This window comes from Coregonus lavaretus, assembly GCF_964263955.1.
Source record: "Coregonus lavaretus genome assembly, chromosome: 22".
NCBI lineage: Eukaryota > Metazoa > Chordata > Actinopteri > Salmoniformes > Salmonidae > Coregonus > Coregonus lavaretus.
Genome location: NC_140009.1, coordinates 3,881,562 through 3,903,613, shown reverse-complemented (window position 1 = coordinate 3,903,613; position 22,052 = coordinate 3,881,562). Strand labels below are relative to the sequence as shown.

Here is a 22,052-nt window from a genome sequence, read left to right as displayed (position 1 = left end):
CCGCTCCTGCCACCTCTTCTCGGTCAGAGATCGGTTGCTGATCTGGACACACACATCCCTCACCGCTGGACACCCAGGTATCACAAGCACCACTCAATTCCTTTCTGAGAAATACTGGTGGCCCACTTTGGCGCGGGACGTTGCACACTATGTCAACTCATGTTCAGTATGTACTCAAATCTAAATCTCCCCGGCACGCTCCAGCAGGAAAACTCCTTCCCCTTCCCGTGCCTCAGCATCCCTGGTCCCATTCTGGTGGTTGTGGACAGATTCTATAAATCATGCCGTTTCATCCCTCTCTCTGGTCTCCCTACCGCTCTCCAGGTCGCTGAGGCACTGTTCCAGCAGGTCTTCCGGCACTATGGCCTTCCGGAGGATATCGTCTCCGATCGTGGCCCCCAATTCACGTCACGTGTATGGAAGGCTTTCATGGAGAAGCTGGGGGTCACGGTCAGCCTCACTTCCGGGTACCGGCCTCAATCTAACGGGCAGGTGGAGAGGATGAACCAGGAGCTGGGGAGGTTCCTGAGGAGCTACTGCCAGGACCGGAAGGGAGAGTGGGCCTCGATTCCTTCCTTGGGCTGAATATGCCCAGAATTCATTGCGACACTCCTCCAACCGGATGACTCCCTTCCAGTGTGTTCTGGGTTATCAGCCGGCCCTGGCTCCGTGGACTCCGAGCGTAGACCGAAGCTCCTGCGGTGGACGAGTGGTTCAGGCGCACAGAAGAGGTATGGAACGATGCCCACGTGAGACTCCTGCACGCCGTCCGCCGTCAGAAAGAGCAGGCGGATCGCCACCTCAGTGAGGCTCCAGTGTTCAGTAGGCTTACAGTGTTGTTGGGAATTATGTAGGCTTAGGGTGTTTTGGGGAATTATGTAGGCTTACAGTGTTGTTGGGAATTATGTAGGTTTACAGTGTTGTTGGGAATTATGTAGACCTACAGTGTTGTTGGGAATTATGTAGGCTTAGGGTGTTGTTGGGAATTATGTAGGCTTAGGGTGTTGTTGGGAATTATGTAGGCTTAGGGTGTTGTTGGGAATTATGTAGGCTTAGGGTGTTGTTGGGAATTATGTAGGCTTAGGGTGTTGTTGGGAATTATGTAGGCTTACAGTGTTGTTGGGAATTATGTAGGCTTAGGGTGTTGTTGGGAATTATGTAGGCTTACAGTGTTGTTGGGAATTATGTAGGCTTACAGTGTTGTTGGGAATTATGTAGACCTACAGTGTTGTTGGGAATGATGTAGACCTACAGTGTTGTTGGGAATGATGTAGGCTTACAGTGTTGTTGGGAATTATGTAGACCGCCTGTTGAGTATGGGTGCTCCTGAACATCTATGGCAGACATCTACTCTCTGGAACATCTATGGCAGACATCTACTCTCTGGAACATCTATGGCAGACATCTACTCTCTGGAACATCTATGCCAGACATCTACTCTCTGGAACATCTATGGCAGACATCTACTCTCTGGAACATCTTTGGCAGACATCTAATCTCTGGAACATCTATGGCAGACATCTACTCTCTGGAACATCTATGGCAGACATCTACTCTCTGGAACATCTATGGCAGACATCTACTCTCTGGAACATCTATGGCAGAAATCTAATCTCTGGAACATCTATGGCAGACATCTACTCTCTGGAACATCTATGGCAGACATCTAATCTCTGGAACATCTATGGCAGACATCTACTCTCTGGAACATCTATGGCAGACATCTACTCTCTGGAACATCTATGGCAGACATCTAATCTCTGGAACATCTATGGCAGACATCTACTCTCTGGAACATCTATGGCAGACATCTAATCTCTGGAACATCTATGGCAGACATCTAATCTCTGGAACATCTATGGCAGACATCTAATCTCTGGAACATCTATGGCAGACATCTACTCTCTGGAACATCTATGGCAGACATCTAATCTCTGGAACATCTATGGCAGACATCTAATCTCTGGAACATCTTTGGTCACCATGGTAGTTCCTATATCTGGCTTGAATGACCATCAAAAATAGGATAACTTTACCCTACCTACCAAGTCTACCAAGACTGATACAAGGGGATATGGGGATATATTCTGGGGATATAATAAGGATTCATTAGAGTGAGGAGGTACACTCCCAAGCAGCTGTGGGATAGGGACAGTGGGGGTTGAGAGGGGTGAGTGGGTTATACAGATAGGGACAGTGGGGGTTTGAGAGGGGTGAGTGGGTAATACAGACAGGGACAGTGGGGGTTGAGAGGGGTGAGTGGGTAATACAGACAGGGGGGGTTGAGAGGGGTGAGTGGGTAATACAGATAGGGACAGTGGGGGTTGAGAGGGGGTGAGTGGGTAATACAGATAGGGACAGTGGGGGTTGAGAGGGGTGAGTGGGTAATACAGACAGGGACAGTGGGGGTTGAGAGGGGTGAGTGGGTAATACAGATAGGGACAGTGGGGGTTGAGAGGGGTGAGTGGGTAATACAGATAGGGACAGTGGGGGTTGAGAGGGGTGAGTGGGTAATACAGATAGGGACAGTGGGGGTTGAGAGGGGTGAGTGGGTAATACAGATAGGGGCAGTGGGGGTTGAGAGGGGGTGAGGGGGTAACACAGATAGGGACAGTGGGGGTTGAGAAGGGGTGAGGGTGTAATACAGATAGGGACAGTGGGGGTTGAGAAGGGGTGAGGGGGTAATACAGATAGGGACAGTGGGGGTTGAGAGGGGTGAGGGGGTAATACAGATAGGGACAGTGGGGGTTGAGAAGGGGTGAGGGGGTAATACAGATAGGGACAGTGGGGGTTGAGAGGGGGTGAGTGGGTAATACAGATAGGGGCAGTAGGGGTTGAGAGGGGGTGAGTGGGTAATACAGATAGGGGCAGTGGGGGTTGAGAGGGGGTGAGTGGGTAATACAGACAGGTGTGTGTTCTCACCTTGCAGAGGCAGCGTCCCGCATAAGAGTCACACACGTCCTCCTCTGTTCCCGCGTCGTTGCAGTCACATGGTCTACAGTTGGGGTAACCGTAGAAACCAGGGCTGCAGCGATCACACTGACGACCAATGATGTTGCTCTTGCATCTGGCGAATGATCACAAACAAACAAACTAACAGTGGTCAGATAATATCACAGTACAGTCCACGTTGTGGTGTTTTCAGTGGTCAGATAATATCACAGTCCATGTTGTGGTGTTTTCAGTGGTCAGATAATATCACAGGACAGTCCATGTTGTTATTTGTGTGGTCTCATATTCAATCAAAATGTTATGATGCATTTCTAGAAGGCAAAGTGTTTTCCAATTAAAATAATCCAGCTATATGTTTGGCTGTGTTGCTCTGTGTGTGTCTCTGTTTCAGTGTGTGTGTGTGTGTGTCTGTTTCAGTGTGTGTATCAGTGCCAGGTGCCAGTGCTCCTAACAGCAGGCTGACATAAAGCCTATAGGTACTGAGAGCTGATAGCAGCTTTACAGACATGTCTTGTCAGGACAGAGACCACAGATTCCTGCTGGGATTGGGAATGAAGCTGAGGAGGAATGTGACACACTGCTGCAGAATGTCTTTATATCTGGATGCTCACAGTGGATAGGAAAGGAGGGTAGAGGAGGGGGAGGAGGTGAGGGGAGAGGGGAGAGGAGGTGAGAGGAGAGGGGAGAGGAGGGGGAGGAGGTGAGAGGAGAGGGGAGAGGAGGGGGAGGAGGGGAAGGAGGTGAGAGGAGAGGGTAGAGGAGGGGAGGAGGGGAGAGGAGGGAGGAGGGGAGGAGGGGAGAGGAGGGGGGAGGATGGGAGAGGGGAGGGGAGGGGAGGGGAGGGGAGGGGAGGGGAGGGGAGGGGAGAGAGGAGAGGGGAGAGGAGGGGAGAGGGCAGGAGAGGAGAGGAGAGGAGAGGAGAGGAGAGGAGAGGAGAGGAGAGGAGAGGAGAGGAGAGGAGAGGAGAGGAGAGGAGAGGAGAGGAGAGGAGAGGAGAGGAGAGGAGAGGAGAGGAGAGGAAAGAGGGGAGATTGAAAGGAGAGGAGGAGAGTGAAAAGAGAGGGAAGACGGGAGAGGAGAGGGTACGAGGTGGCTCATCTATCCACTGATGCCCTATCCTAAGGTCTCCTGTCCTGAACATCTCTATACAACGTCAATGTTGTTGGCCGTCTTTTCATTGAAGCTTGATAACTCCTAGGTTACAGCACCCAAAGACGTATCGATATTTCCTTTAAGAGATGAGCATTCCAGACTATATTAATGTTATTCTCTATCTACAGCCTACCACTTAATCTCTGTGTAACCTCAAACTGTTCCTCAAACTGTTCCTCAAACTGATCCTCAAACTGTTACTTAAACTGTTACTTAAACTGTTACTTAAACTGATCCTCAAACTGTTCCTGAAACTGTTCCTCAAACGGTGTAACCTCTTGTCCATTCTACCTGTCTCTCTTGACCAGCAGCACTGTTTACTCTCTCTACAAGTGGCCTAGTTTGTCACATTCCACATTGGCATTTCAGAGCACAAAAAAAGCCCATCCCAGTCAGATACTGCTAGCTACATTCCTGGCTGAATAAAGAGAGGACATAAATGACTGTTTTTTCCGCAGGTCCAATTTAAGAGCTGGCCTTGAAGGCAAAGACTCCCGATTTGGCAAGTAGAGCTGAGTAAATATGACAGCAATCAGAGAATGCCTCAGAAGACTATGATGAGTACAGAGAAAGGGACAACTTCCTTTTTTGGTGTTTTTAGGAGAGTACAACGGTTGAACCATGCTTGTGTGAGAAGCAACCTTGCCTGAGACCGGAGGACTTGTGTTAGCTACCAAAGCTAATATCTAGGCTTTAGCTCAGCGGCCTAACAGTCTTGTGACGCACAAACGACCCCATTTTCAAACCCAGAGTGGTCACAGGTACTTGTCTTTACCTGCATTGAATTACCTACACAACATCAGCCTTTAGCTCAGTGGGCTAACCCAGTCTTGTACCTGCACTGTCCGCTGTTGGTGTCACAGCTGACGTCGAGGGCGGTGACTCCAGGTCGGGAACAGTTGCAGACCTCACAGCCGACCAGAGGATGACAGCCGAACGTCTGGGGCTCACACTGGATACACTCTGGGAGCAGGGTCCTCGGTGGGCAGATACAGTCTCCTGCCACCGGCTCACACAGCCGTGTACCACACTGACACGCTGCAGGGGTAGAGGACAGACATGTTTAACCATACCTGTAGACACACATATGTACACTGACATTCACACACAGACTCACACATTGAGAAGTGAGGAAGACACGCTAGACAGTACACACAGACAGACAGTACACACAGACAGACAGTACACACAGACAGACAGTACACACAGACAGACAGACAGTACACACAGACAGACAGTACACACAGACAGACAGACAGTACACACAGACAGACAGACAGTACACACAGACAGACAGTACACATATACATTACACACAGACAGTACACACAGTCATTACACACAGACAGACAGTACACACAGACAGACAGTACACACAGACATTACACACAGACAGACAGTACACACAGACAGACAGTACACACAGACAGACATTACACACAGACAGACAGTACACACAGACAGACAGTACACACAGACATTACACACAGACAGTACACACAGACAGACAGTACACACAGACAGACAGTACACACAGACATTACACACAGACAGACAGTACACACAGACAGACAGTACACACAGACAGTACACACAGACATTACACACAGACAGTACACACAGACAGACAGTACACACAGACAGACAGTACACACAGACAGTACACACAGACAGACAGTACACACAGACAGACAGTACACACAGACAGACAGTACACACAGACAGACATTACACACAGACAGTACACACAGACAGACAGTACACACAGACAGACAGTACACACAGACAGACAGTACACACAGACAGACAGTACACACAGACAGTACACACAGACAGACAGTACACACAGACAGACATTACACACAGACAGACAGTACACACAGACAGACAGTACACACAGACAGACATTACACACAGACAGACAGTACACACAGACAGACAGTACACACAGACAGACAGTACACACAGACAGACAGTACACACAGACAGTACACACCGACAGACAGTACACACCGACAGACAGTACACACAGACAGACAGTACACACAGACAGACAGTACACACAGACAGACAGTACACACAGACAGACAGTACACACAGACTGTACACATCTCAGTCTCCACCCGTATCCCAGTCTCATATCTCAACCAGGCCTTGTATTGTAGTGTGACTCACGTCTACAGTTGGGGAATCCCCAGTGGCCCTGTGTAGTAACTCACGTCTACAGTTGGGGAATCCCCAGTAGCCGGTGGCACACTGGGAGCAGTCTCTGCCGATTACGTTAGGTCTGCACTGGCACTGCCCTCCGAAGGGATGGCAGGTATCGCTGTCCGCGCCCACCTCATGGCACCCACAGGGCATGGCACCGTTGTTGAAGAACGCAGAGAGAGAGATGGCTGAACTACGACAGAATGGAGAGGCTGTGGCAGGACTGGAAGAGAGAGAGGGAGAGGGGGAGAGAGACAGGGAGACAGAGAGAGAGAGAGAGAGAGGGAGGGGGAGAGAGACAGTGAGAGAGAGATAGGGAGAGAGAGAGAGAGAGGGAGAGGGGGAGAGAGACAGGGAGAGAGAGATAGGGAGAGAGAGAGAGGGAGGGGGAGAGAGAGACAGGGAGAGAGATAGGGAGAGAGAGAGAGAGAGAGGGAGAGGGGGAGAGAGACAGGGAGAGAGAGAGAGAGAGAGAGAGAGAGAGAGAGAGAGAGAGAGAGAGAGAGAGAGAGAGAGAGAGAGAGAGGAGAGAGAGAGAGGGAGAGAGAGGGAGGGGGAGAGAGACAGGGAGAGAGAGATAGGGAGAGAGAGAGAGAGAGAGAGAGAGAGAGAGAGAGAGAGAGGGAGAGGGGGAGAGAGACAGGGAGAGAGAGAGAGAGAGAGAGATAGAGAGAGAGAGAGAGAGAGAGAGAGAGAGAGAGAGAGAGAGAGAGAGAGAGAGAGAGAGAGAGAGAGAGAGAGAGAGAAGAAACAAAGAAACATGAGAGGAGAGGTTATTCACATTTGAGCTAGTTAGTCTCTATTTAGTCTCTAGTTAGTCTGTAGTTTGTCTGTAGTTAGTCTAGGTAGTCTCTAGTTAGTCTCTAGTTAGTCTCTAGTTAGTGTCTTGTGACAGACGATTAGCTGTCCAGCTATTGACCAGCGCCCAAGTGATATTTGGTTCTCGGTACTGAAATTACATTTGAGCAAGTATATATTTTCAGCCGCAAACAAATACTGTAGCTTTTATTAGCTTTTTACATCCATATAGACACAGGGATGCTGTACAGTAAACTCACTTGACGTAGAAGCTGTTCTGTCCACAGTTGCTGATGAAGTCGTATGATTTGTCCAGAGGTTGTTCAGACAGGTAACTGGAGCTGTAACTGCCCTCTGGTACCACCAGAACATAGTCCTGAAACACATAAACACGGATAGATGTTTTTAGAACGTTATACCCTTAACACCTCTATCTGTACTGAAATAGGTGTTTAGCTCTGCAAGCAGACAACTGATTTGAGAAATGGACAACAACCATAAGATCTATGAATTCATTTTTCATCCTCACTTGTCTTTCACTAAAATGGAGACATTTGCTCTCAGTGTTTCTAGACTAACTTACCAGCCATAGTGTTTTTCTGTCAGGGACCTGGACAGTCAGGAAGATCTCGTTGTCCGTCACATCCAGAATGATCTGGTTCTCAGAGATCAGAACGCTACGGCAACCGTAACCATGGGGACAGAAGGAGGCGTTGGCGTGGCCTGGAGGAGGATGGCGATTACAAAAAGATTACAAAAGATTGAAATTCAACTGTCAAAATATTTAAATGTAACTGTCAAAATATTCATATTCAACTGTCAAAGGATTCAAATTCAACTGTCAAAAGATTCAAATTCATCTGTCAAAAGTAAAAAATGTAACTGTCAAAAGATTATTGTGATATTCTGTCACTTTTCCTGCTTCCTGTATTTTGCTCATTTATAGATCGTGATCGAGTCCTTTAATAATCTTTTAACAGTGATAGTACAACTATTGATATAGAGAGATATTTTAGGTGGTGTAGTGTGTGTCTCTAGGGCTCACCCTGCCAGATGCGTCCGCCGTTGATGAAGACCTGGACAGGGTAGGTGGGGTGGAGGGGCTGGTGGTAGTGAAGGATGAACACGTAGCGACCCAGAGTGTGGACACGGGCAGAGTACACTGCTGCATTCTGGAGGACAGGAAGATACAACGATCATGACTGCATGATATTGGAATCATTCAGTAGAAAACTATTAGTGAATTGGTTCCATTGTGTGACTGTGAACGAATACCTCAATAACATCCAATGTGAGGTTCTCAACCTTAATAGATCTCCTGGTAAAATAAAGACAAAATAAAATGTCCTAGACCAGGTACCTGAATAAAATGATGATATTAAATAAAATATATTTGAAGAGTTACCTGAGCGGTATCAAGGCGGACATGGTCCACGTTATCCGCTGCGGTGGGAGGATTGTCTACGCTGGCCCAGTGAGGGGTGTCGGCCGGACCCAGAGGGGGGTCAGCAGGGGAGGCCAGGACAGGCTCCTGGACCGATGAACCTTGACCTTCCTTCAACACCAGTGAATCAGAGGGGGTCTGGAACCTCGACGGGATACAGGACGAACTGGGATGGGAGAGGAAGAGGAGGGAGAGGGGAGAGGATGAGGAGGGAGGGAGGGAGGGAGAGGGGAGGAGGGGAGAGGAAAAGAGTTAGTGTAATGAGTTAGTGTAATGAGTTACTGTAATGCGTTAGTGTAATGAGTTAGTGTAATGAGTTAGTGTAATGAGTTAGTGTAATGAGTTACTGTAATGAGTTAGTGTAATGAGTTACTGTAATGAGTTAGTGTAATGAGTTACTGTAATGAGTTAGTGTAATGAGTTAGTGTAATGAGTTAGTGTAATGAGTTAGTGTAATGAGTTAGTGTAATGAGTTACTGTAATGAGTTAGTGTAATGAGTTACTGTAATGAGTTAGTGTACTGAGTTACTGTAATGAGTTAGTGTAATGAGTTAGTGTAATGAGTTAGTGTAATGAGTTACTGTAATGAGCTAGTGTAATGAGCTAGTGTAATGAGTTACTGTAATGAGTTCCTGTAATGAGTTAGTGTAATGAGTTACTGTAATTAGTTACTGTAATGAGTTACTGTAATTAGTTACTGTAATGAGCTAGTGTAATGAGTTAGTGTAATGAGTTACTGTAATGAGTTCCTGTAATGAGTTAGTGTAATGAGTTACTGTAATTAGTTACTGTAATGAGTTACTGTAATTAGTTACTGTAATGAGCTAGTGTAATGAGTTACTGTGTAGCAGCTGGGGACTTGAGTCAGGAGCTCAGGATTGGAGTCGCGCTTTAGTCACAAAAATACAGACTGGTGACTACAGACTGGTGACTTGGGTCTGGTGACTTGGGTCTGGTGACTTGGGTCTGGTGACTTGGGTCTGGTGACTTGGGTCTGGTGACTTGGGTCTGGTGACTACAGACTGGTGACTTGGGTCTGACTCTACAACATATGACTTCTTCAGAGCCTGAGTGGGAATCACTTCTGTCTGGTTACCTGTCAGGTGAGAAGGGTCTGTGTGTGATGGTTACCTGTCAGGTGAGAAGGGTCTGTGTGTGATGGTTACCTGTCAGGTGAGAAGGGTCTGTGTGTGATGGTTACCTGTCAGGTGAGAAGGGTCTGTGTGTGATGGTTACCTGTCAGGTGAGAAGGGTCTGTGTGATGGTTACCTGTCAGGTGAGAAGGGTCTGTGTGATGGTTACCTGTCAGGTGAGAAGGGTCTGTGTGATGGTTACCTGTCAGGTGAGAAGGGTCTGTGTGATGGTTACCTGTCAGGTGAGAAGGGTCTGTGTGATGGTTACCTGTCAGGTGAGAAGGGTCTGTGTGATGGTTACCTGTCAGGTGAGAAGGGTCTGTGTGATGGTTACCTGTCAGGTGAGAAGGGTCTGTGTGATGGTTACCTGTCAGGTGAGAAGGGTCTGTGTGATGGTTACCTGTCAGGTGAGAAGGGTCTGTGTGTGATGGTTACCTGTCAGGTGAGAAGGGTCTGTGTGTGATGGTTACCTGTCAGGTGAGAAGGGTCTGTGTGTGATGGTTACCTGTCAGGTGAGAAGGGTCTGTGTGTGATGGTTACCTGTCAGGTGAGAAGACTCCATGTGTGCTGATACAGTGGACCTTAGGCTCCAGGTACTCCATGGTAAACTGCTCCCGGGGCACCAGGTACACTTTGTGCTGGAGGAAAGATCAACAAAGGGTGAGAGGGGACAGCCTTGTCTGGTGCCTCTACCAATCAGGGCTTGGAACCGGTCCAAGGAACAGAACAGAAAACCGGAAAATACATTTTTTCAAGGAACGGAAACAGAACAGGGAACGAAAGTGATCTGTAGTATTCCAGATTATAACCGTTATTTTAAAAGCGTGAGAACCAGTTAATAATGTTATTTTACGTTCCGAGCTTTTCTTTCAGTCTATTCCAGTGTCTGCCTGCCAGCTAGTTTTCTGGGCTAGTTAAGGATACTAAAGTTATCACGTTTCACATTGGATTTTATTAACTACAAAAAGGTAAGATGTGTTTTGAATTCTGGTGTTGCTGCACGCACGAGCTCGTTAGCTAGCTCTGGTCCAGGGCATTGAGCTAGCCTCGGTGTTGAGCCAACTCTCGGACGTTCAAAGTTCCTCCATGTTAGCCGCTCCTCCGTAGGTATCTAGCTAGTATATAATGAATGTAATTCAGTGAAGTAATGATAGGCCTACTAATACCCTGAACACATTATAATGCCATGTCATAAAACGATGCCCGGCACTTCAAGCCAAGCCTTCTTCATATCCCACCCGCAGAATTTCTGTCACATCTCACGGCCTACACTTGTCTGTCCATCAAACATGTAAACAACAAGCTGCTCTATCCGCAGTGATAGGGTGGGGTTATTTAATGAGCTAAATGTATTCGAACTGATTCAGAACTTTATTATGCTGGTCGGAACAGTGGAACAGAACAAAAAAAAAAAATTGTGGTTCTGTTCAGAATGAAACGATTGGAAAAGAATTGCGGTTCCAACCCCTGGTCCCATTAAGATCCACTGTCAATCATGATCTGAAAGTCAAATGGGTGTGTCCCAATAATCTCTCATTCACTATGTGCACTCATTCACTATGTGCACTCATTCACTATGTGCACTCATTCACTATGTGCACTCATTCACCATTCCTCACAAAGTTAAAAGCATTGGTTTGGTGTAGGCTAGAGGGATTTTCCACATTTGATTTATTTTCAAATCCGTGAAGGTAAGTGAACAAATGCACACTTCAGGAGAAAGGAGAGATGATTTAAAAGCCAACCCAAGTATTATATTCTGCTCTGTGTTTGACTGTATCATGTTGATAAAGCTACAGTATTTTGAACATGTTGCTAAACCTCTTACCAGGAAGAAGCTGGCTCTGTCTGCTATCAGTTGGACCTCAGCATCAGTGGACAGGGTGAAGACAGCCACGCGGTTCATCTCATCAATGGTCACCACCCGACACAGGCAACTACACACAGACGAGAGAGAGAGAGAGAGAGAGAGAGAGAGACATGAATGATCAGTCAAGCTACACATTGAGAACAGATAACATCCATTCATGAAACATCAATGGCAGACAGTTTTCATTTTTTGATAGCAACAGCTAGTCTGTACACAAAATGACACATAGGGCCTCTGCAAACACACATAAACACAAACACAAACACACACACACACACACACACACACACACACACACACACACACACACACACACACACACACACACACACACACACACACACACACAGACCTTCTGTACACACATACACACACACACACACACACACACACACACACACACACACACACACACAGACCTTCTGTACACACACACACACACACACACACACACACACACACACACACACAGACCTTCTGTACACACATACACACACACACACACACATACACACACACACACACACACATACACACACACCTTCTGTACACACATACACACACACACACACACACACACACACACACACACACACACACACACACACACACACACACACACACACACACACACACACACACACACACACACACACACAGGCCTTCACACACCTGTATTTGCAGTGCAGCAGTGTGACATGGTGCTGGTGTGTCCTTCCGCCAGGTGCGTTGACGGACACAGAGAGGGTCTGCGGTGCTTCGTCCTCACTGGCGTATTCTACCACCAGAACATAGTCCCCTGGACGCGGCACCCGGCTACGCATCTGGACATTCAGCTGGGAGAGGAGACAACATATTACAGTGTTCAGTCATTTCACTTTATGCACACCATCAAACACACACTCACACTTGCAACCAGGCTCACACACACACACACCTCTCCCTTTATACTCACATCGCTGCCGCTGCAGATAGCCATGTCGGGGTGGCGAGGGGTGATCCTCTCCTGGTGGCAGGGTTGGGGCAGGTGGTTGTCGAACCTGCAGCTGGCATCGTTACCAGAGATGGAGGGGAAGCCATCCAGAGACAGGTACTTGTAGAGCAGACAGCTATCAGGGAGAGACACAGAGAGAGACAGGTACTTGTAGAGCAGACAGCTATCAGGGAGAGACACAGAGAGAGACAGGTACTTGTAGAGCAGACAGCTATCAGGGAGAGACACAGAGAGAGACAGGTACTTGTAGAGCAGACAGCTATCAGGGAGAGACACAGAGAGAGACAGGTACTTGTAGAGCAGACAGCTATCAGGGAGAGACACAGAGAGAGACAGGTACTTGTAGAGCAGACAGCTATCAGGGAGAGACACAGAGAGAGACAGGTACTTGTAGAGCAGACAGCTATCAGGGAGAGACACAGAGAGAGACAGGTACTTGTAGAGCAGACAGCTATCAGGGAGAGACACAGAGAGAGACAGGTACTTGTAGAGCAGACAGCTATCAGGGAGAGACACAGAGTGAGACAGGTACTTGTAGAGCAGACAGCTATCAGGGAGAGACACAGAGAGAGACAGGTACTTGTAGAGCAGACAGCTATCAGGGAGAGACACAGAGAGAGACAGGTACTTGTAGAGCAGACAGCTATCAGGGAGAGACACAGAGAGAGACAGGTACTTGTAGAGCAGACAGCTATCAGGGAGAGACACAGAGAGAGACAGGTACTTGTAGAGCAGACAGCTATCAGGGAGAGACACAGAGAGAGACAGGTACTTGTAGAGCAGACAGCTATCAGGGAGAGACACAGAGTGAGACAGGTACTTGTAGAGCAGACAGCTATCAGGGAGAGACACAGAGAGAGACAGGTACTTGTAGAGCAGACAGCTATCAGGGAGAGACACAGAGAGAGACAGGTACTTGTAGAGCAGACAGCTATCAGGGAGAGACACAGAGAGACAGATTAGTAATAATATCACAAGATGCAATTACACGGCGTATCTAACAGCAATATTTAATCAAGAATTATCTTTTGTTTCATTCAAGAGTGCCTCGACTGGGGAAAAGTAAGCCCCTCATATTTCTTCCTACAGAGGGAAGCCGTGTCAATGCAATCACTTACTTATGGCTGGCATCTGGTGCAGGGCTGTAGGTGCATGGCTCAGTCACTCTGATCTGCAGGACGGGAGCCTCATAGAAGGCACTGGGCAGGAGCACCAGGTAGTCCTGGAGGTCAGGTGGATGTTAACGAGGTCGGATGTTACAGATTACAACACAGACTCCAATCCACATCGGGGCACACACCTTTTCTTCCATTTTAAATCCCATACATCATTATGGCATGTCAAATTGACCATCATGGAGACACAGGAAGAAAAAAAACAACTTCTGTCTCTCATGGAAACGGTTCAAACATTATAACAAATGGACTCAGGTTCTGCCGGCTACAGCGTATACTGTATATAACATACACAAGGTACTCACCAGCAGTATGCCCTCTGCCTCAATGACCACGGTCCAGGTACCAGGGTTCAGAACAAACGGCTCCACAAAGTTATTCTGGGGCACGTTGACGAAGGTAGGTTCTGAGCTGGGGGCAAACACGATCTGTTTGGACTGTTCTGAGCCTGGGAGAGAGGAGAAGGAGAGAGGGAGAGAGAGCAAGAAAGAGAGAGAGAGAGAGAGAGAGAGAGAGAGAGAGAGAGAGAGAGAGAGAGAGAGGTTGAGTGAGGTCGAGACGCAGAGATTAATTAAATTAAATTGAATTTTCCTCCTTATGTGGAGGGGTTTATTAGAGAATAGGACAATCTGTAGACTTCACTTATCAAGAGAACATGAAGTACACTCAATACATACAGGACTGTAGGTCCACACTCGATACATACAGGACTGTAGGTCCACACTCAATACATACAGGACTGTAGGTCCACACTCGATACATACAGGACTGTAGGTCCACACTCGATACATACAGGACTGTAGGTCCACACTCAATACATACAGGACTGTAGGTCCACACTCAATACATACAGTACTGTAGGTCCACACTCAGTAAGTAGTTTCAAAGAGCTTACAATACAAAGAGTGCAATCATCTCTACAAACAATGAGTCAGATACTGTAGTCAGGTCTGGTCATTTCTGGTCAGGTGGTCTGTGACACATACCTCTTCGGCTGTTCTGATAGGCTGTAATTTTACCGTTGGAGACAGCAGCCCCAGTGTTTACATATCTGAGGATGAACCTCGTGAGGTAGACATCCGCCTCACTCACGTGCACCGACAGTTTGACTGTGCTCTGAGGGACGAAGAAGAGGAAGAAGAGGAGGAGGAAGAGGTGGAGATAGAGGATGTAGAAGAGGAGAGGAGGTGGAGAAGAGGAGGAGGAGGAGGAGGAGGAAGAGGAGGAGGAGGAAGAGGAGGGGGAAGAGGAGGAGGAGGGAGAGGAAGATTCGGAGGAAGAGGAAGAGGGGGAGAAGAAGGCGGACAAGGACAAGGAGGAGGAGAAGGAGGAGGAAGAGGAGGAGGAGGAAGACAAGGGGGAGGAAGAAGAAGAGGAGGAGGAGGGGGAAGGGGTATAGCAAATGATAAGGTCTGAGTTAAAAACCCTGTGATAGGATAGAAGGTTAGAGGACTATGGGGGTTGGGAGGTTGAGGGGTCAGAGGTCAGGGTTTTCAGTTCCTCAGAAACCCTTGACCCGCGACAGGAAGTACACCCACAGCCAGCTCTAAACCCTGCCTCTACATGCCAATACCAGCCAATCACCAGCTGCCTCTGGGAGAGGCTACACCCACATCCAGCCTCTCTGAGGGAAGGAGGGGAGGAAGAGGAAGAGAGGAGAGGCTGGGGGAGGAAGAGAGGAGAGGCTGCGTCCCAAATGGCCTTTTCCCTTTATAGGGTAGGATAGCACAGAGTCGTACACTTACAGTTGCCACACATTAAGTTCTTTCCGTCTTCAAGGATGGACACCCTGCCCCTCATGTCCAGGCTACCACGGTTCACGTAGCGCAAGACTATTTGAAACAGGTCCGGAGAGCTGACCGAGACTTGAACCACCACCTTGGACTGGGGGGGGGGGAATGGCACGTAGGGGTGGGGGACAGGGAGGAGGAAAAAGGATGGAGAGGAGGGGAGAGGGTAGGGAGGAGGGAGGAGGGGAGAGGGTAGGGAGGAGGGAGGAGGGGAGAGAGTAGGGAGGAGGGAGGAGGGGAGAGAAAAAGGACAGAGCAGGGAAGCCAGTCCTTAATACCACACCACCACCACCACTGCAGCCTAAGCCAACCAGTAAAGCACCGTAAGATGAAAAGAGGCACTACAGTACCCATAATGCTCTGTACAGTGAGGGGAAAAAGTATTTGATCCCCTGCTGATTTTGTACGTTTGCCCACTGACAAAGAAATGATCAGTCTATAATTTTAATGCTAGGTTTATTTGAACAGTGAGAGACAGAATAACAACAAATAAATCCAGAAAAACGCATGTCAAAAATGTTATAAATTGATTTGCATTTTAATGAGGGAAATAAGTATTTGACCCCCTCTCAATCAGAAAGATTTCTGGCTCCCAGGTGTATTTTATACAGGTAACGAGCTGAGATTAGGAACACACTCTTAAAGGGAGTGCTCCTAATCTCAGCTTGTTACCTGTATAAAAGACACCTGTCCACAGAAGCAATCAATCAATCAGATTCCAAACTCTCCACCATGGCCAAGACCAAAGAGCTCTCCAAGGATGTCAGGGACAAGATTGTAGACCTACACAAGGCTGGAATGGGCTACAAGACCATCGCCAAGCAGCTTGGTGAGAAGGTGACAACAGTTGGTGCGATTATTCGCAAATGGAAGAAACACAAAAGAACTGTCAATCTCCCTCGGCCTGGGGCTCCATGCAAGATCTCACCTCGTGGAGTTGCAATGATCATGAGAACGGTGAGGAATCAGCCCAGAACTACACGGGAGGATCTTGTCAATGATTTCAAGGCAGCTGGGACCATAGTCACCAAGAAAACAATTGGTAACACACTACGCCGTGAAGGACTGAAATCCTGCAGCGCCCGCAAGGTCCCCCTGCTCAAGAAAGCACATATACAGGGCTGTCTGAAGTTTGCCAATGAACATCTGAATGATTCAGAGGAGAACTGGGTGAAAGTGTTGTGGTCAGATGAGACCAAAATCGAGTTCTATGGCATCAACTCAACACGCCGTGTTTGGAGGAGGAGGAATGCTGCTTATGACCCCAAGATCACCATCCCCACCATCAAACATGGAGGTGGAAACATTATGCTTTGGGGGTGTTTTTCTGCTAAGGGGACAGGACAACTTCACCGCATTAAAGGGGCGATGGACAGGGCCATGTACCGTCAAATCTTGGGGGAGAACCTCCTTCCCTCAGCCAGGGCATTGAAAATGGGTCGTGGATGGGTATTCCAGCTAACAATGACCCAAAACACACGGCCAAGGCAACAAAGGAGTGGCTCAAGAAGAAGCACATTAAGGTCCTGGAGTGGCCTAGCCAGTCTCCAGACCTTAATCCCATAGAAAATCTGTGGAGGGAGCTGAAGGTTCGAGTTGCCAAACGTCAGCCTCGAAACCTTAATGACTTGGGAGAAGATCTGCAAAGAGGAGTGGAACAAAATCCCACCTGAGATGTGTGCAAACCTGGTGGCCAAACTACAAGAAACGTCTGACCTCTGTGATTGCCAACAAGGGTTTTGCCACCAAGTACTAAGTCATGTTTTGCAGAGGGGTCAAATACTTATTTCCTCATTAAAATGCAAAACAATTTATAACATTTTTTGACATGCGTTTTTTTTTATTTTTCTGTTGTTATTCTGTCTCTCACTGTTCAAATAACCCTACCATTAAAAGTATAGGCTGATCATGTCTTTGTCAGTGGGCAAACATACAAAATCAGCAGGGGATCAAATACTTTTTTCCCTCACTGTATCTTTGCCATTGATACCTTCTGTGACAGCATGGGCAGCAACCATTGAGGGTTCTCTATTTTAAAGTAGTCTATTTTTTGTTGCTTCTTTCTGACTGCCACCTGCGGTGCTGGGATGTTTTCTTTTCTGTATTGTTTTGTCTATTTTACCGCCTTTCTCTCCCCAATTTCGATCTTGTCTCATCGCTGCAACTCCCCAACGGGCTCGGGAGAGGCGAAGGTCGAGTCATGCGTCCTCCGAAACATGACCCGCCAAACCGCGCTTCTTAACACCCGCGCCCGCTTAACCCGGAAGCCAGCTGCACCAATGAGTCTGAGGAAGCACCGTTCAACTGACGACCGAAGTCAGCCTGCGGGCACCCGGCCCGCCACAAGGAGTTGTTAGAGCGCGATGAGCCAAGTAAAGCCACCCCCGGCCAAACCCTCCCCTAACCCGGACGACGCTGGGCCAATTGTGCGCCGCCATATGGGACTCCCGGTCACGGCCGGTTGTGACACAGCCTGGGATCGAACTCGGGTCTGTAGTGACGCCTCAAGCACTGCGATGCAGTGCCTTAGACCGCTGCGCCACTAGGGAGGCTCTGGGATGTTTTCTAAGGAGTATAATTCATTGGCTGATCCCTCCTGCTGACCTGGATGGAATTATGTGATCCCTACTTAACCCATAGGAAGTCACACCCAGTTTACCACGAATGGTGAAAGCCTTCAACGGCGCTGCCCATGTTAAAACAGGCTTTGTGCCCTCTATCCAAACTCTATGCCCAGCACATCTCCCCACCCACTCAACAAAACACACAGGCAGCCCCCCAATGCAAACACGCTAGCTTCAGTCATCAATCACTCGAGCATAAAGCAAGCTGTCTACTAAGTTACGAAAGCTATACAGGAATAAAATAGATAAAAACATTGACCTATTGGACCTCATACTTATTCAGGAGAATAAGTTACGATTGCACATGCAGGGGGTAGAATGACTAGGTTGAGTTGGCCACAGTAACAATACATGTTGTAATAAAACCCATTTCATTAGTCATCAATATAACAGAGAACACAGAGGATGTCTATAGTCTGACCTCAGCAACTCCTTCCTTTATGAATTCAGTTACTACTACTGACAATAAAACGACACGTCATTTGTAAACATACAATGGCTGCTGGCCCAGTGTGAGGCCTAAGGCAGTAGAGGGGGCGGACAGAGCCGCAGAGATATATGTATAGGCTATACGTGCTATGTATTACCATAGATATGGCATAGAGGACTTACCTGAATGGAGGACATCTGAGCGTAACCTCTCCAGCTGAACCCTTCAAACTCCAGGGGGTTATACCCAAAACGCACCGGCCGCCCGTCCAGCATGGTGCCCTCCTCTATCTCAAACTTCAGGTGGTGCAGGTCTGGAAAGTAGTGGTCCGGATAAGGCCTAGGATAGGAGACGGAAAATACTGGTTTTAAATAAATCGGTCTTTAAAATACGATTTTTTGAGTTTAAAAAGAAGGCCTCCTGTTGGATATTGTGTGTTTCTCGGGGGTTGGGTTAAAAAAAAAAGTGATCAGGGAATTACAATGGAATCTTCTTCTTTTTCTATTGGTTGTGTTGACGCAAAGTGAATGTTTTTTACACCATTTTTCACTCACATGTTACACTTGGGTCCTTCCACTTTTGGTCTGCAGCGACATCTCCCGGTCTTCTCCCCACACGACTGACCCACTGATCCCCCAATGTCACACCGACAACCTGCAACATAGAGGACTTGGTATACTGCTGTACACAATCTGCACATCCTATTACTTAATTTATAGTACAACAGACTGGCGTTATTGTAGCAGAGGAGATTTTTTTGGAATCCCACTCTCGTGAAGAGGTAGCTCTGCTTGAGACAATAAAGCCCAACTGTTGCCCTCGGACCATGAGGATGTCCTCTTGATCTAATGGTTAAGATGTTGGGTTGGCGAGAGCGGGAAACCCAGGTTTGATTCCTGCTGGTTCCCTTAGACCAGTGGTTCTCAACCAGGGGTACTAGGACTGCTGGAGTACTTGGTCTATCCACAGCGGGTACTTGAGAAGACTCAGCAGACCATAGGCCTACTGGTAACATGAGGTGGTACTCTGGGCAGAGTAAAATTCACTTGGTGGTGGTAACAGTAGTCGAAGGGTTACCTTGACAGCCGAAGAAGCTGCCACTCTGCAGGTTGAAGTATCCATCTTTACACACAGAGCAGGTGCCACTGCACACGTTGGGTTTACAGTGACACTGGCCGTTGCTCTGTAGGAGCCAGAGAAAAAACATTGCTTTTAAAAATGACCGTTGAATTTAAAATAGTAATAATCTAAATGAGATATATGTCCATTCCATACAGTGAGTCTTTGAGAGAACTCTACCCTAGCTAGCCAGTATTACTAGATACTTTCTGTCAACTAAACAGTGGAATCGTTGAGAAAAAAAAAACCTTCTCACCTGAGCACACTCCGCCACGCCACCCACAGTCCCTTCAACGTTGCATTCACAGTCTGGGAGAAGGAGGAACACACGGAAAATACAATGAATTTTTGTCACTGAGCTCACCACAGGGCTACTATATGAAGTAGTAGAATCTTTAGCACAAATATATTGGTACCCAAACTGAATTTTTTTCCTCACATTTTAAAAACAGGTCAACCCAAAGTCTACTACATAAATCATTCACAATAACAAGCACAATGTCTCCTTCTGATAAAACAGGAAGGCTGCGTCTTACTGGAACACCTGTAGACGGAGTCATGTGACAGGTTCCAGAACAGAGGTTTACACCTGTCACAGGCCACGCCCTCCACACGGGGATGACACTCACAGGAACCCTGGTCAAAGATGGGTAGAGGGGATCAATAACTAAACGATGAATATAGTACAGAATATATGTTAAAAAAAAATGTTAAAACATGTTTTGTTGGAACCCAAACCGTAGATGTAGGCTACTTACAAGAGTCGGCAGGACCTCGTTCTGCACAGAGCCGGCTGGGTTGCAAGTACCAGCTGTTCAGGAGAGGGAGAAACGCATAGTTCAGTTGATTCAATCAAACCATATTAGATGGATATAGGTTGTGGTTTATCTCTTCAATGTATGATCTCTCTCTGGGACGATAAAGTTGAAATCTTGAAACTTGAAAGATTGAGATTGAGATCAAGATCAAGTTCCAAGATCAAGATCGACTCTAGTCTTACCTTGGCACAGAGGAAATCCGTAGGCTCCAGAGCTGCATGTGTCACACCTCTGTCCCACGACGTTGGGTAGACAGGTACACTGACCACTCACCTGGTCACAGCTACTGAAACGAGAGCCCTCGGCTGAGCACTGACAAGCTGAGGGAGGAGACATGTGAAAACATTAGCACATTAGCTGGGGAGAAAGAGGGAGTTAGCCAGTTAGCATTTAGCTACATTCAGAATATAATTTACAGGTGTGGCATTCGGATTAGATGGCATAATAAATACATAACAGCACGTGACAGATGCACACAAACACATAATGCAAAAGAATCGATGTTCATCTATTGCCAGAAAACTGCATTATTAACATATTTAGAAGTAAGTGTACTGAGTTTTAGATATTGAATCATATCTGATCTTAACAACAACCAATCAGGCTTTGAGATGTCGTCTGAACTTGGACAACTTACGTGTGCAGCTGGGGAAGCCAAAGAAACCGGGAGCACACTGGTCACAGGCGGCGCCGCTGTAGTTGGGTCTGCAGTGGCAGTGACCTGACACACTACAGCTAGAGTCCAGGGAGGTCCGAGGATCACAGGTGCACACTGGGTAAACAGGAAGTTACAACATCATGAGATCATGAAAGCATAAATTGAGCAAATCTACAAATAATTTGGAGTTATTTAGGATGAAGTTACAGTATTTTAATATATAGGATGATTTGTCTCCGACTGCAATGTAGTCTCAAACATCACCAAACTGTTTGGGTAGAGAGTTCGGACACCTCCACAAAACGTCTAATGTGTGGTGTGTTTTTTTGTGGTGTCTGGTGTGTAGTTGAGATGTGTTTTATTGTGGTGTCTGGTGTGTGTAGTTGTGGTGTCTGGTGTGTGTAGTTGAGATGTGTTTTATTGTGGTGTCTGGTGTGTGTAGTTGAGATGTGTTTTATTGTGGTGTCTGGTGTGTGTAGTTGAGATGTCTGGTGTGTGTGTAGTTTGGGTGTGTGTATTTTATGAGCGTGGTGTGTGTAGTCGTGGTGTGTGTAGCTGTGGTGTGTGTAGTTTATGAGCGTGGTGTGTGTAGTCGTGGTGTGTGTAGTCGTGGTGTGTGTAGTTTATGAGCGTGGTGTGTGTAGTTTATGAGTGTGGTGTGTGTAGTCGTGGTGTGTGTAGTTTATGAGCGTGGTGTGTGTAGTCGTGGTGTGTGTAGCTGTGGTGTGTGTAGTTTATGAGCGTGGTGTGTGTAGTCGTGGTGTGTGTAGTCGTGGTGTGTGTAGCTGTGGTGTGTGTAGTCGTGGTGTGTGTAGCTGTGGTGTGTGTAGTTTATGAGCGTGGTGTGTGTAGTCGTGGTGTGTGTAGTCGTGGTGTGTGTAGTTGTG

General features: G+C 47.4%; 1 protein-coding gene across 1 annotated transcript in view; it reads right to left on the bottom strand.

Annotated features, from left to right (window-relative positions):
* The window catches only part of lama5 (laminin, alpha 5), a gene marked incomplete at its 5' end in the record, with an annotated part of 129,042 nt that overhangs the window by 89,570 nt on the left and 17,420 nt on the right, over positions 1-22,052 (bottom strand). The window contains 22 exons of the mRNA XM_084186664.1: positions 2,923-3,067; positions 4,941-5,142; positions 6,324-6,535; positions 7,371-7,486; positions 7,694-7,833; positions 8,156-8,282; positions 8,516-8,720; positions 10,228-10,325; positions 11,516-11,624; positions 12,230-12,393; positions 12,513-12,666; positions 13,670-13,773; positions 14,032-14,174; positions 14,713-14,842; positions 18,753-18,909; positions 19,125-19,224; positions 19,648-19,753; positions 19,946-19,998; positions 20,226-20,325; positions 20,448-20,500; positions 20,690-20,827; positions 21,145-21,279. Of these exons, the coding sequence (XP_084042790.1) occupies positions 2,923-3,067; positions 4,941-5,142; positions 6,324-6,535; positions 7,371-7,486; positions 7,694-7,833; positions 8,156-8,282; positions 8,516-8,720; positions 10,228-10,325; positions 11,516-11,624; positions 12,230-12,393; positions 12,513-12,666; positions 13,670-13,773; positions 14,032-14,174; positions 14,713-14,842; positions 18,753-18,909; positions 19,125-19,224; positions 19,648-19,753; positions 19,946-19,998; positions 20,226-20,325; positions 20,448-20,500; positions 20,690-20,827; positions 21,145-21,279 (2,891 nt within the window). The remainder of the gene's footprint in view (positions 1-2,922; positions 3,068-4,940; positions 5,143-6,323; positions 6,536-7,370; positions 7,487-7,693; positions 7,834-8,155; positions 8,283-8,515; positions 8,721-10,227; positions 10,326-11,515; positions 11,625-12,229; positions 12,394-12,512; positions 12,667-13,669; positions 13,774-14,031; positions 14,175-14,712; positions 14,843-18,752; positions 18,910-19,124; positions 19,225-19,647; positions 19,754-19,945; positions 19,999-20,225; positions 20,326-20,447; positions 20,501-20,689; positions 20,828-21,144; positions 21,280-22,052) is intronic.